This window comes from Nannobrachium achirus (genome assembly GCF_963921795.1).
Source record: "Nannobrachium achirus genome assembly, chromosome: 12".
Taxonomy (NCBI): domain Eukaryota; kingdom Metazoa; phylum Chordata; class Actinopteri; order Myctophiformes; family Myctophidae; genus Nannobrachium; species Nannobrachium achirus.
The window spans coordinates 40,379,819-40,397,397 of record NC_137832.1 but is presented as its reverse complement, the minus strand read 5'-3'; the positions used below and the strand labels follow the sequence as shown (position 1 = coordinate 40,397,397).

At 41.0% G+C, this 17,579-nt stretch overlaps 2 protein-coding genes across 3 annotated transcripts; both read right to left on the bottom strand.

Annotated features, from left to right (window-relative positions):
* Positions 1-394: 394 nt before the first annotated feature.
* LOC308295882 (F-box only protein 4-like) lies at positions 395-7,840 on the bottom strand. 2 transcript variants are annotated; one of them, XR_013962591.1, is made up of 8 exons: positions 7,601-7,840; positions 5,605-5,882; positions 4,321-4,541; positions 3,387-3,462; positions 3,096-3,268; positions 2,283-2,515; positions 1,102-2,177; positions 395-858 (listed from the first exon to the last, which is right to left on the bottom strand). XR_013962591.1 is itself a non-coding variant. In XM_080738956.1 (7 exons), exons 1-7 carry the CDS (start codon positions 7,760-7,762, stop codon positions 2,079-2,081), a joined length of 1,242 nt encoding a protein of 413 aa, XP_080595082.1. In that variant the 5' UTR covers positions 7,763-7,840; the 3' UTR covers positions 963-2,078. The 2 variants fall into 2 exon arrangements, 1 of the variants encoding a protein (XP_080595082.1); XM_080738956.1 differs by lacking the exon at positions 395-858 and having other exon boundaries at positions 963-2,177.
* A 2,419-nt stretch (positions 7,841-10,259) lies between these two features.
* Positions 10,260-17,579, bottom strand: LOC308295585 (F-box only protein 4-like; the record flags this gene model as incomplete). The annotated part of the gene is made up of 7 exons (XM_080738637.1): positions 17,431-17,579; positions 13,290-13,567; positions 12,600-12,820; positions 11,441-11,516; positions 11,166-11,350; positions 10,462-10,694; positions 10,260-10,358 (listed from the first exon to the last, which is right to left on the bottom strand). The coding sequence occupies exons 1-7, from the start codon at positions 17,455-17,457 to the stop codon at positions 10,260-10,262; spliced, it is 1,119 nt and encodes a 372-aa protein (XP_080594763.1). The 5' UTR covers positions 17,458-17,579.

Below are 17,579 nucleotides of genomic sequence, written 5' to 3'. Positions count from 1 at the left end.
GTGGCCTCCATTCTTTCAGAACAGAGTACTGGTGCCAAAGCAGAGAGCTCCCCTCTGGGATTAAGACAGATGTGGGCAGAGGATTATGTACCACTGCTGACCTCAGAGGAAAGGAAGCACAAGGCCTGTGTGGAGTCGCAGGCTGTAGACTCTTACTCTGCTGTGCCAGCACAATCTGGCTTACCACTCAACTCTGGATAGAGGAAATACCTTTCGTTGTCCTCATTTTTTTGGCACTTGTGAAAAGAGCAGCCGGCGGGCCGTATAACAAGTTCAATTAGAGAGAGAAGACAGATGGATAATGAGCCACGGTGGTAACTCACACACATTTTAAGTCCTTGTACTGCATGTCTAAGTTTATCTTTATTGAGAAACTCAAACATAAATCTGCAAACAACAGCAATGTATACAGTATGAACTGTAATTAGGCCGCAGGTTATAAGAATAGTTGATTTGTTTAAGAACAATCAGTCTTCAAAGCAATTTAATTGTGCAAACCATTGTAGCTGTAAACAATACCTACAATATTATATACATTTAGCATTAAACAAAAGCTATACATCTGAAATTCTATCAACACAAATTGTACCATACAATTTGTACTGTATGCCTTCATAGTTACATTTATGTGGGGAGTGAGTCTGTATCAGGTTTCTCAGATCTTGGAGCACAGGTCTTTGGGTGGCCTGCCTACCCAGGGCTGTGTCAGTCATAAATTCGAGTCAGCAGGACACAAGGAAGCTACGGGGTAACATACGGTAGTATTTCTTTGACGTATTATAATCATATCATGATTTCAATTGTGGGTTGATTGGAGGTGGGGTTCATGGTATATGGCTTTTTGGTAAGAAATAGGACCTGCTCAATGCTCCACAGTGTTTATTTAAAACATAAAGTTAGACGACGTTTCGGCCATCAGCTGGCCTTCATCAGGTCACCTGATGGCCGAAACGTCGTCTAACTTTATGTTTTAAATAAACACTGTGGAGCATTGAGCTGTGTGCGGACCTCTATTCTTTAATCTCATGTCAACCTGAGCCCAGCACCAGCACTTGGAAAGGATGTGCGCATCATCTTGTTCTTTTAACTAAGAAATAGGACCTGCCCACAAATGTTTACCATAAGCCAATTACAGGCAAACAGCATTGAATATCAAAATATCATTACATGACTCACAAGATCACCATTCTATTAATTCACCAAATACCTAATTTGGTGAAAAACTAATCACAACTAGAAAGGTGCAATTCGGGGAAACTGCAACTCCTATTTTGTACAATAGGCCCTCCCACTAACTTTGGAAACCTATTATGGACAAACGGTATGGACTATCAAAACTTTGCTTCTATATGTTTATCGCATGGGTCCAGAGATCATGTGTACAGATTTTAGTGAGACCAGGACAAAATGTAGGAAGGGAGAAAACAAAAGTGAGAATTCTAAATGGCGGAATATCACGCAAGGAATCCAGCAACAACATTTAGATTTTCTGACCTACGGTTCAAGAGACATGAGGCTGATTTGAAGAATTTGGGGTAGAGTGTGTTCTTTGGATTACTCCCTACTGGGAATATACATGGAAGGCTTGACGCAGATAGGTCGAGGAGTGTCTGAGATTCGCTGCACGGATGGACGGCTGCACACACAGAGAACATCGTTTTCAGTAAGACCTGAAGTGTGGGATCACTAAGAGATGGTGGTTGCCTGAAAGTTGGGAGAAATAGGATCTTGATTGGAAGGCTGTAGTGGTAATTCCTAAGTAGCAAGACATTTAATACCCAAGTGCTTAAGCGAAGCTGTTCTGGGTACCATAGTACGTGATTGTTGTAAAGACCAGTTCCTGTGTGTGCGTGTGTGTATAATATTATCCCCCCTTCCCCCTGCAACTCCTAAGAGTTGCTGTGATTATGTATGGGATTCTGTTCATTTTGCCTGAATGAATAAATGTTCACAACTCATATGGCCATTAGTTGGCCATGTCAATCATTCCAATACAAAATGCAAGGAGTGAAGTGGTGTAGAACAGGTACCCTGTGTAGCAACACAAGAGGTCAATTGAGGTCAATTGTTTCATGTCCTCAGTCAGCTAGCTGCTGTAGCCTGACTCCAGAGCACTTCAGCAACCATGAAACTCCATCCAGAAGCCCAGACAAGGATTCTGCTACAACATCCTGTACCTGACCCAGTGACAGTAACACACAAAGACAGAGAAAGCATATAAAGACAACACATGGAGCATTATGGAATATTATAATGCAAATGTTTCAAAGTGCAGGCAGTACCATCCAGGGATTGGGAAGTTGGGGAAGTCCAAGCCTGTGCGCTACTTCCACACAAGGTGTTCTCCAGCTGCCTCTTGGTCCTGTGCTAGTGCTACTGGATCCTAGGCTTGTGGCCATAAGTGTGTCTCTTTCCTCTCTGGAGACACAGGAGAGAACCAGGAGAGGTCTGGAAGTCAAGCCCCAGGCTGGGCTCAACACAGCCTGGATCTGAGCTCCTTCCAAGTCCCCCTCACCTGGTATTGACATAGCATTGTAAGCAGATGTTCTCTGATAATTAACAATTATCTGTTTTTGCTGTCAACACTAAATCTCTTTGCAGAAAATCTACAAGCTCGCAATATGTTGTGAGATTCACCCAATATTCGCCTATGACAAGCCCAGAATAGGGACTTTAATAGAATTAAATAGAATTAGGGTTTATGTGATTAAGCCCCATTAATATGTTGTGATTCACCCAATATTCGCCTATGACATGCCCAGAATAGGGACTTTAATAGAATTAAATAGAATTAGGGTTTATGTGATTAAGTCCCATTTACTTTATTTATTTATTTATTTTTAGATTCGTTTTGGGGATTGTTATGCCTTTATTGGATAGGACAGTAGACTGACAGGAAATGGGGGGAGAGATGGGGAGTGACATGCGGCAAAGGTCATCCGGATCGGGAATCGAACCGTGAGGCAATGACTAAGTGCGCCAGTGGGTCAGTGGGCGCCCCGATTAAGCCCTATTTCATACTTTGTCACAGATAGTTATTTTAGCTAATGGCATGCCCAAAATAGGACACAAGATTTACTGATGCCTCATCTCACCTTTGCCCGGCTCTGCGTTGGCTACATAGATGAAGCCATCGACCACCTGACACACTTCCTGGACCTGAGGCGTGGGGTTGCAGACTGGGTAGCCTGACTGGTCAGTTCCTCCCAAAGTGAAAAGTTTATTGCTGACGTTTTGCTGTTCCACTCTGGCTCGTTCCCTCTCTGCTCTGCCAACACAAACATCAACAGGTTAAAATAGGGTGAAAGGTATTCACAGTAATACGTGGAAATAAATGAATTATGAATAAGATTACATATTGTAATATAACTTCAAATAATGCTTACCTATTAGTTGAGTAGAGAGTCAGAATATTCAATTTGTGTTGGTTGTTGTACATGAAACTGATTCCGGAACCAACTCCTAGAACAAAGTTGATTGGTTGGTTGGTTTGGTTATTGAATGAAAAAGATTTGAGAGACAAGACAGCCACCTACTGGAGGAAAACTAAACATGCAGCATGTAAAATGACAATTCAAGTTTATTTACTTTCTGGACAGCATTAGATTAAGGCCTCTTAACAACAATAATGTAGAACAAAAATCATATTCATATTACAGCAAATGAGCATGACAGTGGTTATTTACTGTTACTGTAATACGTTGGATACATTACAAATACAGACATTGTTATAGCACTAAGGTGTCATTTTCACCGGGCACGATAAAGATACAAATATTGTTTTAAACATCGTTCTCAACTGATGTGGATGGAAGCGTCCTGTTGTCGGCAACAGGACAACAGGATGGCAGTTGTTAATTATCGTTATAGTTATCTTTATTTTATTATTATTTATTTATTATCTTTATGACGTTCAACAATGGTTGTAGAAGTGGACAGTATAAATGCAATTAGTAGAGTGCCAATCTCCACCAGGAGGCATAACCTAATGATAATAGTATGCAGTGAACATTCCTACAGCCATGACCGTTGCAAGCCCTGTGACAATGTACAAGTTGGTCTCTACTATTTTCCTCTCTCTCATATACACATTAAATTGTTTGAATCACCAGTTAATAATTAACGGTTGTGATATGATATCCAAGTGTTGAATTATCACTTCCCCACCTCCACTTCCTTCTTGAGAGGAAGTTAGCTCTGTAATTGTCATTGACATTATGTTTACACAAGCTGACAGTCATTACATAAATGTGACTGTAAAAGCGAATGCCTGTTATCCTGGTGGAGATAACTAAATGCTAAAGCTTCACCTGATCTCACCATTGATCTGTCGCTGGGGTATGCCTGCTACAGGGAGTATGTCCGGGCTATGCATTAGCCTGGTCACCAAAGAGACATCCAGCTGCTCCATGCCGGGGCCGAACATGGCATAGCGTGGCTCAGGTGACATTACCAGAGACTGAAGGAAAGATGTCACCGCCTCGTACGGAGGACGCAAGGGCCGCCATCTTTGCCTGTGGGCCGGGCAGCCTTTCAAGTATCTGTCAACACGATGAGAGACTCAACTTGTACTGTATGTCACTGACGAGAATGGACAATGTAAACTAAAGGCCCATTCATACTCCAGAGAGGTGAAGAGCAGCTCACTGCGGTGTAGTTTTCTTAAAGTGATCCCTGACTAATACGACAAATATGCCTTAATACATTATAATTGTCCTCTATAACTACAATGTAAAATTAAAAACACCTTAAATATTGTATTTCTTCAAGAAATAGCTAATCTTTCACTCAACAGGGGAAACGCCTGTCGCAAGTTGATGATGTCATAAATGTCATGTGTGATCTATCCCTATGGAATTTATGGAATGCAAGTGCAAAAAAAAATTGAAATATTGAGTTGATGCTCATATTAACCATTATGAAGTATTAAGTTTGTTTTTATTTGCACATACATGCCATAAATTCCATAGGGATAGATCACACATGACATTTATGACATCATCAACTTGCGACGGGCATTTCCCCTGTTGAGTAGATTAGCTATTTCTAGAATAAATAAAATAATTAAGGTGTTTTTAATTTTACATTGTAGTTATAGAGGACAATTATAATGTATTAAGGCATATTTGTCGTATTAGTCAGGGATCACTTTAAGTCTCACTTCACCCTCACTTGACCCTAGTATGACTTTAGAAAACTACACTGGGGTGAACTGCTCTTCACCTCTGGAGTATGAATGAGCCTTAAGGAGTAGTTCACCTCCAAAATGACTTTTTTTCCATTGATCACTAACGCCATGGAGACTTGATTTCAATAATATTTTTTGTATTTGTCGAATTCCTAAGACAAAAATGGGGTTATAGTAAATTTACCCCCATTGATTCCGGATGGGGACCCAAATGCATTTTGTTTATTGAACTCAAGTCTCCATGGCGTGAGTAGTAGTAGTAATCAATAGAAAAAAGGTACTTTTGGGGAGAACTAATCCTTTAAAAATAAGGAGTTATTTTTAAAACAGCTATAAACTCACCCATGAGCATATTTAAGGATTGTAATGGGAGAGTTGCAATATGGAAAAATATCAATAGGGGGATATAGACTCACTCTGCCATATAGTCATGTTTTGGTTCCATTCCTTGGTCATCATCCTCTACTTCATCAACGTTTATTTTGTCATTTTCACTACACAGTGGGCTTGCCAAGGCCTGTAGTTGGGGCATGGACACATGATCAACGGAGGACCAATGTGGCATGTCTCTCTGCAGGAAGTACCTCCACAATAATGGGTCTCTGACCACATCCCTCCAGTAGCGACTGGTGGCACCGAGGCGACAGATATCCGGAGGAGACAGGAGTGTCATGACCAGGAACTGTACATTCACCTATACATATACAACAAGCAGTTAGATTAACCCTGATTGGGACCTAATGTAGCAGTAGGCGTCTGTCTTTCATAGGTCAAGGTCAACAGAGTAGGTCTGCTATTAACCTTAAAAAAATAAAAAATAAATAAAAATAAAAAAAGGTCAAATGTGCCTATTCCGAATTACTTCGAGTGAGTGATTTGCTTACAATATTTTATATTCAGAGATTACATTACACTCTGATTCACATCCAACAGTAGCCTTATCTCGATACTCCTGGGATCAAGACTATATTTGAGGCTACCTTGATACAATACAAAACATATCAGTCATATCATATCAAAATGTTGAGGTATTTGTACTTTACTACCAATTTCCAATACTTTTACTTCTACTCCACTACATCTCGTATCCAAATATTGTACTTTTACGCCACTACATTTATTTGAGAACATTACTTTGTATATTGATTATTATTACTAGTAGACGCCTCAGGGCGACAATGTCTTGGCCGTCTGGCCAGTGATGTATATCGGACCAGTTCCTCATATGTGGATATGAAGTCCTGTTAGATATGGGCTAAATATTGATGACATCAGGGATCTCCATATATGGGCATAGAGTGGTTCCCATGACATCACAACATACAATCCCTTTTATGCACATACATGGGGATCCCTGTCTGAACCAGCCACACCACTGTGATGTCACCTGTTTATGCCCATATATGGATATCCCTGCTCTGAGTATCTGACATCACTGTGATGTCACAGTGAGGGATGTGTCAGGGCCCAGGGAACCACATGTGTCAGGCGTTACACGTATATACATATACGGACAAGCTGTGCCGGTTCTGACAGTAAACTGCAACAAAACAAACATTAACCAGTGACCACTCCATTTGAAAATAAATAGCCGATCTACAACTTGTGAGCTTGTAGATCGGCTCACAATCAAAAGATAACTTGTCACAGAGTAGCCTATTTCTACTTTTACTTTAAGTAAAATATTTGTTTGGGTACCTTTACAAACCAAAGCTCTATGGTCAAAACATGTTCAAGTGGAGGTAAACTTCCAGTGCCAACGCAGGTGAATGCCAGCCTAAACCTGGTCTTATACCTCTGTGAAGTTGGCACCCCATATGATGAAAAAATATATAAAAATGGTGTCATTCTTTAGTGCTGAATTTGTGCTGAATTGTGCCGTAAATGTTATAATTTGTGCTGGTATCACTTTTTAGTTATTCTACATAACACCACTGTTCTGCTCCTATGTTCTACCACTATCTCCATCGCCCTCTGCTGGCCACACCCCTGTAATGCTGCTAAATCTGCCAATTCATAACCATATAAATATTTATATATATATATATAAAAGCACAATTGATGATTTCAACGGCACAAATTAGAGCACATCCAGCACTAAAGAATGAGACCCTTTTTTCCGATTTGGAGCCAAAAAATTGGGGGTGCAAGGCTCAGCAAAACTATAACTTGAAATATCTCAAAAATGATACCACAAGCACAATTTTTTTTTTTTTTTTCATTATTAATGACACCATTTTTAATTATGTTTTCAACAGGGGTGCCAACTTCACGCAGGTTATCCTTATCGGTCTACTGGGACGTAGAACCGCCGGGCCATCGACATATCGAGATTTTGCCCTTTTTTGATCCATCGAATGTTTAGTTAGCATAAGGGTTTAGTTTAGGGATATTTTCTAATTGGTCTCTCACCGGTAACACGTCCAGAAAACATGGCATATCCTCCGCGTCTGTGTCAGCGATAGTTGTCTGATCATCTTCAAGTTTACATGCATTTGAAAAGTATTTGTCTCTGAAACGCCTGAGACTGCGAATCACAGCATATTCACTAAACTGATGACTTTCCCCCTCCATGTTCTGTTGAAAGGTGACGTCAATGCATATCTGATACTGAATACCACTAATGCTTTCGCTTGGAGAACGGACGGTTGTAAAAACATTGTGAAATGTATTTGCCAACAACAAATGTTACTCAGTGGCACTTCCTTGTTGCTTGGTTTGGAGTTTGTGGTGCATTCTGGATACTGTAGTTCTAGACAGCAGCAAAACATCATGGGATGGACAAATTCAGCAGATCGAAGCACTTTGGGCTACATTATGTAAGACAGGTGCTAAATACAAAGATATGATACATATTTACATATCTATGATTTATAGACAACGATTTTGCCATTAACCAACGCGCCTATTTATTTTCAATGAAGACATAAAAAAACAATATTTTTTTTTCTTCCTCAAAAGACCACCAACACAGATTCTCCATTTATAGGCATACTATCTTGCAGTAAATGGAACTTACAATAGATGAGGGAAAACAAGTGGCATATTACAAAGCTGATATTAAGAATAAAACTGTAGGCCTACATACTTGAAAAAGGTCTTGAATACTTCAGTCTCAATCAACACTTTTTGTGATCATCTCCTTACCTTTTGTAATATATAAATGCAATTAATAAAAAAAATATTAACAAAAAACAAAGGCAAAAAGCAAATAAAAATAAATTAAAAAAACAAATGCTGTGCAATCTCTCATTCCCAGCTGGATTATCGTTAAACTTTAAACAATCGTTTTTTGTTTTGTTTTTTAAATGTTATTTTCGTAATAATCTTTTTTTATATTAATATTAATGTTATTCTACCACATTCTCAGAGCAAAAGACATGCCCAAACCAACAGTCTGGAATCTGGAAGATAAGTGCTTTTCAGGGGGTGGACAGGGAGAAAAATATTTGATAGGATTCCTCCTTTACCCCCAACAATTTTACACCATATAACTTACTCTCTACACTGCAAACCACAAGTGTTAATTCATCTCTAGAGTGTGTCCAAGTGGAACTAAATGTACTCCATTTGGTTCCCGATTCCAATCAACTACAGCCAGGTAGCTAGAACCACCAAAGATCTCTGCATATTGTATAGTAAGCAGGGCATGGTGCACTGCAGGCGAGGGGGCAAGCTTTCTTAGGCCCTGTATTCCAGAAGCAAATGAGAGCAGATACTCTTGATGCTGTAGTGCTGCTCTTGCAGTGTGTAGGGACATTGAGGGCATGGGCATCGTTCTCAATCACCTTATTGCTGCCCATTAGTTTTGGGAAATCTGTGGGATGTGACAGACAAGGACATTAAATGCTTCTATAAAGCTCTGGTTGTCTGCTGGGCCTGGAGCTCTCTTCTTGGATCATATAGGCATGGCCCGTCACTGGCCACAACCCTTTAACAGGAACTGCAATAGGTCCTTTCATCATTACAATTAGATAATTTCTGGGCAGTTTAACAAAGAATTAAATACTTTGTCTGCAAAAGTTTAATATTTGTCACTGTATGCTGTATTCTATTTTAATCTAGTTATTTCTATTGTGATTTATTTATTATTATATTGTTCATTTGGTGTCAGTTTTATATGCACACTTCAAATCATAATGTATTGCTAAATGCTGAATAACGTTTTTGCCAAATAGAAATATTTGGACTTTCATTTGTGATTTTTGGCATTTTTTTGTAAAATAGGCCGTCCCACTAACTTTGGAAAACTAGTATGGACAAACGGTATGGACTATCAACATTTGCTTCTATATGTTTATCGCATGGGTCCAGAGTAGCCTAGTAAACGACCAACTTCCGTTCTCCAGGAGAAATGGTTTCTGGAAGAGGGGCGGGTACGAGGCTAGGTCCAGAGATCATGTGTACAGATTTTAGTGAGACCAGGACAAAATGTAGGAAGGGAGAAACAGTGAAAATTCTAAATGGCGGAAAATCACACAAGGAATCCAGCAAAAACATTTCGATTTTCCGACCTACGGTTCAAGAGCCATGAGGCTGATTTGAAGAATTTGGGGTAGAGTGTGTTCTTTGGATTACTCCCTACTGGGAATATACATGGAAGGCTTGACGCAGATAGGTCGAGGAGTGTCTGAGATTCGCCGCACGGAGGGACGGGCGCACACCTGAAGTGTGGGATCACTAAGAGATGGTGGTTGCCTGAAAGTTGGGAGAAATAGGATCTTGATTGGAAGGCTGTAGTGGTAATTCCTAAGTAGCAAGACATTTAATACCCAAGTGCTTAAGCGAAGCTGTTCTGGGTACCATAGTACGTGATTGTTGTAAAGACCAGTTCCTGTGTGTGCGTGTGTGTATAATAATATCCCCCCTTCCCCCTGCAACTCCTAAGAGTTGCTGTGATTATGTATGGGATTCTGTTCATTTTGCCTGAATGAATAAGTGTTCACAACTCAAATGGCCACTAGTTACAATGTCAATCATTCCAATACAAAAGGAAAGGAGTGAAGTGGTGTAGAACAGGTACCCTGTGTAGCAACACAAGAGGTCAATTGAGGTCAATTGTTTCATGTCCTCAGTCAGCTAGCTGCTGTAGTCTGACTCCAGAGCACTTCAGCAACCATGAAACTCCATCCAGAAGCCCAGACAAGGATTCTGCTACAACGTCCTGTACCTGACCCAGTGACAGTAACACACAGAGAAAGCATATAAAGACAACACATGGAGCATATGGAATATTATAATGCAAATGTTTCAAAGTGCAGGCAGTACTTTACCATCCAGGGATTGGGCAGTTGGGGAAGTCCAAGCCTGTGCGCTACTTCCACACAAGGTGTTCTCCAGCTGCCTCTTGGTCCTGTGCTAGTGCTACTGGATCCTAGGCTTGTGGCCATAAGTGTGTCTCTTTCCTCTCTGGAGACACAGGAGAGAACCAGGAGAGGTCTGGAAGTCAAGCCCCAGGCTGGGCTCAACACAGCATGGATCTGAGCTCCTTCCAAGTCCCCCTCACCTGGTATTGACATAGCATTGTAAGCAGATGTTCTCTGATAATTAACAATTATCTTTTTTTGCTGTCAACACAAAATCTCTTTGCAGAAAATCTACAAGCTCGCAATATGTTGTGAGATTCACCCAATATTTGCCTATGACAAGCCCAGAATAGGGACTTTAGGGTTTATGTGATTAAGCCCCATTTATTTTCTTTATTTTATTTTTTAGATTTGTTTTGGGGATTTTTATGCCTTTATTGGATAGGACAGTAGACTGACAGGAAATGGGGGGAGAGATGGGGAGTGACATGCGGCAAAGGTCGTCCGGATCAGGAATCGAACCGTGTGGCAATGACTAAGTTGTATGCGCCTGGACCAGTAGGCCAGTGGGCGCCCCGATTAAGCCCTATTTCATACTTTGTCACGGATAGTTGTTTTAGCTAATGGCATGCTCAAAATAGGACACAAGATTTACTGATGCCTCATCTCACCTTTGCCCGGCTCTGCGTTGGCTACATAGATGAAGCCATCCACCAGCTGACACACTTCCTGGACCTGAGGCGTGGGGTTGCAGACTGGGTAGCCTGACTGGTCAGTTCCTCCCAAAGTGAAAAGTTTATTGCTGACGTTTTGCTGTTCCACTCTGGCTCTTTTCCCTCTCACAAACATCAACAGGCTAAAATAAGGTGAAAGGTATTCACAGTAATAAGTGGAAATAAATGGAAGATTACATATTGTAATATAACTTCAAATAATAAATGCTTACCTATTAGTTGAGTAGAGAGTCAGAATATTCAATTTGTGTTGGTTGTTGTACATGAAACTGATTCCAGAACCAACTCCTAGAACAAAGTTGAGAGTTTGGTTGGTTTGGTTATTGAATGAAAAAGATTTGAGGGCATCTCTTATGTGACAAGACAGCCACCTACTGGAGGATAACTAAACATGCAACTCAACTCAAGTTAATTTACTTTCTGGACAGCATTAGATTAAGGCCTCTTAACAACAATAATGTAGAACAAAAGTCATATTCATATTACAGCAAATGAGCATGACTGTGGTTATTTACTGTAATAAGTTGGATACATTACAAATACAAACATTGTTATAGCACTAAGGTGTCATTCCCACTGGGCACGATAAAGATACAAATATTGTTTTAAACATCGTTCTCAACTGATGTGGATGGAAGCGTCCTGTTGTCGGCAACAGGACAACAGGATGGCAGTTGTTAATTATCGTTATAGTTATCTTTATTTTATTATTATTTATTTATTATCTTTATGACGTTCAACAATGGTTAAGTGGACAGTATAAATGCAATTAGTAGAGTGCCAATCTCCACCAGGAGGCATAACCTAATGATAATAGTACACAGTGAACATTCCTACTACAGCCATGACAGTTGCGAGCCCTGTGACAATGTACAAGTTGTACATGGTCTCTACTATTTTCCTCTCTCTCTCATACACATTAAATTGTTTGAATCACCAGTTAATAATTAACGGTTGTGATATGATATCCAAGTGTTGAATTATCACTTCCTTCTTGAGAGGAAGTTAGCTCTGTAATGTCATTGACATTAACCCTCACCCTAACCCAAGGTTAGGTAGGTAGGTAGGTAGGTACTTTATTGATCCCAGAGGGGAAATTCAAGTGTTACAGCAGCTCATAAAGACATCGATGAAAACACATCATGATAATAAATAAATATCTAAAAAGTGCATCTAAGCAAGTTAAAACTACAACTACAATGTTAACAAATAACTGACAAACCAAACCAAACATTACTAATAGAAGTCTGAAAGCTTGTATCCCACAATGACTGTCACAGGTTGACAGTCATTACATAAACGTGACTGTAAAAGCGAATGCCTGTTATCCTGGTGGAGATAACTAAATGCTAAAGCTTCACCTGATCTCACCATTGATCTGTCGCTGGGGTATGGCTGCTACAGGGAGTATGTCCGGGCTATGCATTAGCCTGGTCACCAAAGAGACATCCAGCTGCTCCATGCCGGGGCCGAACATGGCATAGCGTGGCTCAGGTGACATTACCAGAGACTGAAGGAAAGATGTCACCGCCTCGTACGGAGGACGCAAGGGCTGCCATCTTTGCCTGTGGGCCGGGCAGCCTTTCAAGTATCTGTCAACACGATGAGAGACTCAACTTGTATGTCACTGACGAGAATGGACAATGTAAACTAAAGGCCCATTCATACTCCAGAGAGGTGAAGAGCAGTTCACTGCGGTGTAGTTTTCTTAAGTCTCACTTCACCCTCACTTGACCCTAGTATGACTTTAGAAAACTACACTGCGGTGAACTGCTCTTCACCTCTGGAGTATGAATGAGCCTTAAGGAGTAGTTCACCTCCAAAATGACTTTTTTCCATTGATCAAGACACAAATTTGGTTATAGTAAATTACCCCCATTGATTCCGGATGGGGACCCAAATGCATTTTGTTTATTGAACTCAAGTCTCCATGGCGTAGTAGTAGTAGTAATCAATAGAAAAAAGGTACTTTTGGGGAGAACTACTCACCCATGAGCATATTTAAGCATTGTAATGGTAGTTGCAATATGGAAAAATATCAATAGGGGGATATAGACTCACTCTGCCATATAGTCATGTTTTGGTTCCATTCCTTGGTCATCATCCTCTACTTCATCAACGTTTATTTTGTCATTTTCACTACACAGTGGGCTTGCCAAGGCCTGTAGTTGGGGCATGGACACATGATCAATGGAGGACCAATGTGGCATGTCTCTCTGCAGGAAGTACCTCCACAATAATGGGTCTCTGACCACATCCCTCCAGTAGCGACTGGTGGCACCGAGGCGACAGATATCCGGAGGAGACAGGAGTGTCATGACCAGGAACTGTACATTAACCTATAAATACAACAAGCAGCTAGATTAACCCTGATTGGGACCTAATGTAGCAGTAGGCGTCTGTCTTTCATAGGTCAAGGTCAACACAGTAGGTCTGCTATTAACCTTCTTTTCTATGTACATCGCCTTTCTGACCCTAAACATCTCGATTTAGAAACAACGCCATTTCGAATAAACCCGTCGGAATGGCGGGGTGTCCCCGTTTTGCTATAGACATCACCATTCCGACCCTTGGAAAGCCCTTCTATTTTTGCAAAAGCAATGCGAGGCCGCTGCTTATATAAGCGAACGGTAGCCAGATAAGTCGACCTCTTTCAAAGTCGACCCAGACTCTTTTCCCAACGGGTCTGTAGCTAAAATTAGCCACAGATTTGACTAAAATCAAATCTGTGCTTCTGGGGGTCCCTGGAACAAAAAGGTTAGCAATAGGGGTCCATCCGTGGAACAAACTATTTTGAGATGGGGGTCCACGGCCAAAAATACATTTTGGGGGTCCTTAACCACTGATAGGCACATTCTACAAATGTCTTCTAAATCATAACAATTTTCTGAAAAAAACTTATGTGGCCATCAGTGTTTCTCAAACTTTGTCATGTGAAGGACCCCCAGAATGATATGTATTTGGCTACGGACCCCCATCACAAAATATTTTGTTCCAGGGACCCCCAGAAGCAAATATTTGATTTTTGTCTATTCTGCATCTAGCTAAAGGCCTCAGACCCGTTGGGAAACGAGTTTGGGGTCGACTTTGAAAGAGGTCGACTTTTCTGGCATTCAAGCGAACGATTCAACTGTGCGTAGAGCGGCAGTTCATAGGGGTGGAAGAAGAAAAAAAAAGGAATGAGTTTATGTGCGCATCTCCCCCCATCTCTCTCTCTTTCTTTCTCTTTCTCTCTCTCTCTCCCTCTCTCTCTCTCTCTCTCTCTTAACAGCAATCTTGTAACGGGCTAGTATTATTTCTGTACTTCAAGCTTGATGGTTTGATGGAGGGACAATTAAAACATTACACTGAATGAATATAGACACTTCACAGATATACAGTACTTAGAATTAGAAAAATCCGTTGAGAATTAACCGAGCAATAAGGCTTTGTGCGTCCACCGAGGCGGCGCCGACACCCAGGCCCGCGGACCACCGCCTGTCCCCCCGCCGTTCAGTGGGCACCTGGGCCAGGCCCACCGGAGCCTCCAGGACCACGGACAGCAACGACGCGTCATTCCCCATTAAAACCCTTAAGTGCTGTTCGGGTCATTTTGACCCGTTTTACATTTTCATTTGGAAAAAAAAGGTAGAAGTTAAAAATGTTTCCACCTGAAACTCACTGGCCTTAAAGATTCTTCTGAGATGAACATGTAAAAAAAATATTTTTGCACTACACCCATGCTACACCCCCCTCATATTTTTTGAACCTTAAGTGCTGTTCGGGTCATTTTGACCCGGAAGCACAGAAATACACAGTATTATGCCAAAACACAGACATATAGTCACCCCCACTTCTAACACCCCCCTTCCGAAGCCCCATTCCGAACCCTCCCCGCCTTCCTATAAGCATGAGCAATATTGCCCAGTATTAAATGAAGTAGTTTTTTTTACATGGATTTCAGCTAAATCAGTAAAAACGCCTAGCTCTTTCAGTGTTTAATGTGATATAGCAAAGCAGAAATGCAAACATTTACCAAATATATCATATGAATTGTTTGGTATTGAGTCAAAGTCAATGTATCATGATGATTTGTTAAGTTAAAATTTATATTAGTGTTGTTTTTTTTAAACCAAATATCCACCGGGTCAAAATGACCCGAACAGAACGAAGGTGTAGTGAATCTGAACAGAACTTAAGGGTTAATGATTGAATAATATCCTACAGAACAGATGAAATCGTAGCTGTAATGTAGGCTATATTGCTGGCTTAATTTGTTAATTATTAGGAGCAATAAATATAGTCTATATATGCCTACTTGATTTAACAATAAATAGGCTCAAGAAAGTTGCCAAATTACAATGGGTCACTGTGACATGGCTTATTTTTTTCAAATCTAATCAAAGCTTTAGGCCTATATATGCCTTTGGGTAGCTCACCAGATCTGCAAACTCGCAAGCATGCATGTTGTGTAGGCTAGTCTGTAGACACACCTCGTTGTGAGCTTGTAGATCGGCAATTTTTCAATCAAATGATATCGTCAGCCCAAAACTGACGGACATGGAATATATAGCTACTGACAAGGCGCACAGTTGTGCACGACGCTGTCTGTCTGTCTGTCCTTATTTAGATCGGATTGGTCATGTAAATGCACCTATTGCCGCGCTGTTGCATTAGGCCTATATTATCATCATCACATAAACAATCCATATTTGCGCGCCTGACGGCCCATAGGCATAACATAGCCTAATAGGCTCCAATCGCTCCATGTACAAGTGCATTAAACGAACAAAAAGGCTTAAATAGGCCTACTTCTAACATGGACAATTTCTTATAGACCTATCCCTTTACCCCAGTCTGCTTAATTTAACACACACACACACACACGCACACACGCACGCACGCACGCACGCACGCACGCACGCACGCACGCACACACACGCACACATTTGCGCTCTTAAGTTATGTAGGCCTATTGCTGCAACCAAATCGCCCCTCGGGGACAAACGAATATACACGTAGGCCTAAATGAACTTGGACACTGGCTGGGAGTGGATCGATCGCTCTCTCCCTCTCTCTCTTTCTGTCATTTGTTTCTTTTCCTAAATAAATAAGCAGCAGCAGTTAACGGCTGCATGGCGCTGTCAACTAAATGATCAGGTCGCTTTTGGCTGTATCCTCTATATATGAACCTCTCCCTCTCTCGATGAGTCGTTACTGGTAGTCTGGTAACTGTCGTTTCCATTCTGTGTAGAGCAATGGTTGTATGCAGGGACCACCACCAGGCTCTAAAAGTGATTCTCAAACGTTTTCATTTCTAGGACCCCCAGGTTAACATGCATGAGTCCATCCTTCCTTCCATCCATCCATAGAGAGAGAGAGAGAGAGAGAGAGAGAGAGAGAGAGAGAGAGAGAGATGGAGATGGAGATGGAGAGAGAGAGATTGCGGGATCCGTGGAGGTCGCTCGCACACCCCAGGTCGAAGTGGGGCATAGACGGACTTTGAAAAAATGCCCCCCTGGGCCCCAAAATGCAAAGGGCCCCCGTTCTTACGACCGTACAGCTACATAACGATGGTGTGTGTTCCGTGTGCGCGGCACAGCCGTGCCAGAAAAAAATAGAGTTTTTAAAGTCCCAAAAAAAAGATCCCCTGAAATGTATAGAATAGTTATACCGTAATAACACACACAATATTGTGTAGATAACATGGTAGCTATTCTTGAAAACATTTTGGTTGGGTTTATTTTCCCTCTCCTCTGCCCTAAAAACAGTGGTGCCAGGTTCAAAGTTATTAAACTTCAAAAACTTCCATAAGTTTGACTCAGTGAAAACGGGGCTTTATTCTATGCTGTGTGATAACATTCTTCATTAGCCATTGCTAATTCTTCGTCATGCTTATGTTAGCTGCTAAAGCAACTTAAAAGAAAAAAATAAGAACATCTAACAATACTTTATATAAAATTGGATCCTGACTTATTTATTTTAGATATATTATCATCTATATTTTAATAATACATTAAAAAGTGGGGGGGTGGGGCGCGGTCGAAATGGGAGGGGTCGAAGTGGGGGGTCGAAATGGAAATCTGTCCCCACTCCTGGGATCAAGACTATATTTGAGGCTACCTTGATACAAAACATATCAGTCATATCATATCAAAATGTTGAGGTATTTGATCCAGCAGCATAATAAGGGTTTAGGGATATTTTCTAATTGGTCGCTCACCGGTAACACGTCCAGAAAACATGGCATATCCTCCGCGTCTGTTTCAGCGATTGGTGTCTGATCATCTTCAAGTTTACATGCATTTGAAAAGTATTTGTCTCTGAAACGCCTGAGACTGCGAATCACAGCATATTCACTAAACTGATGAC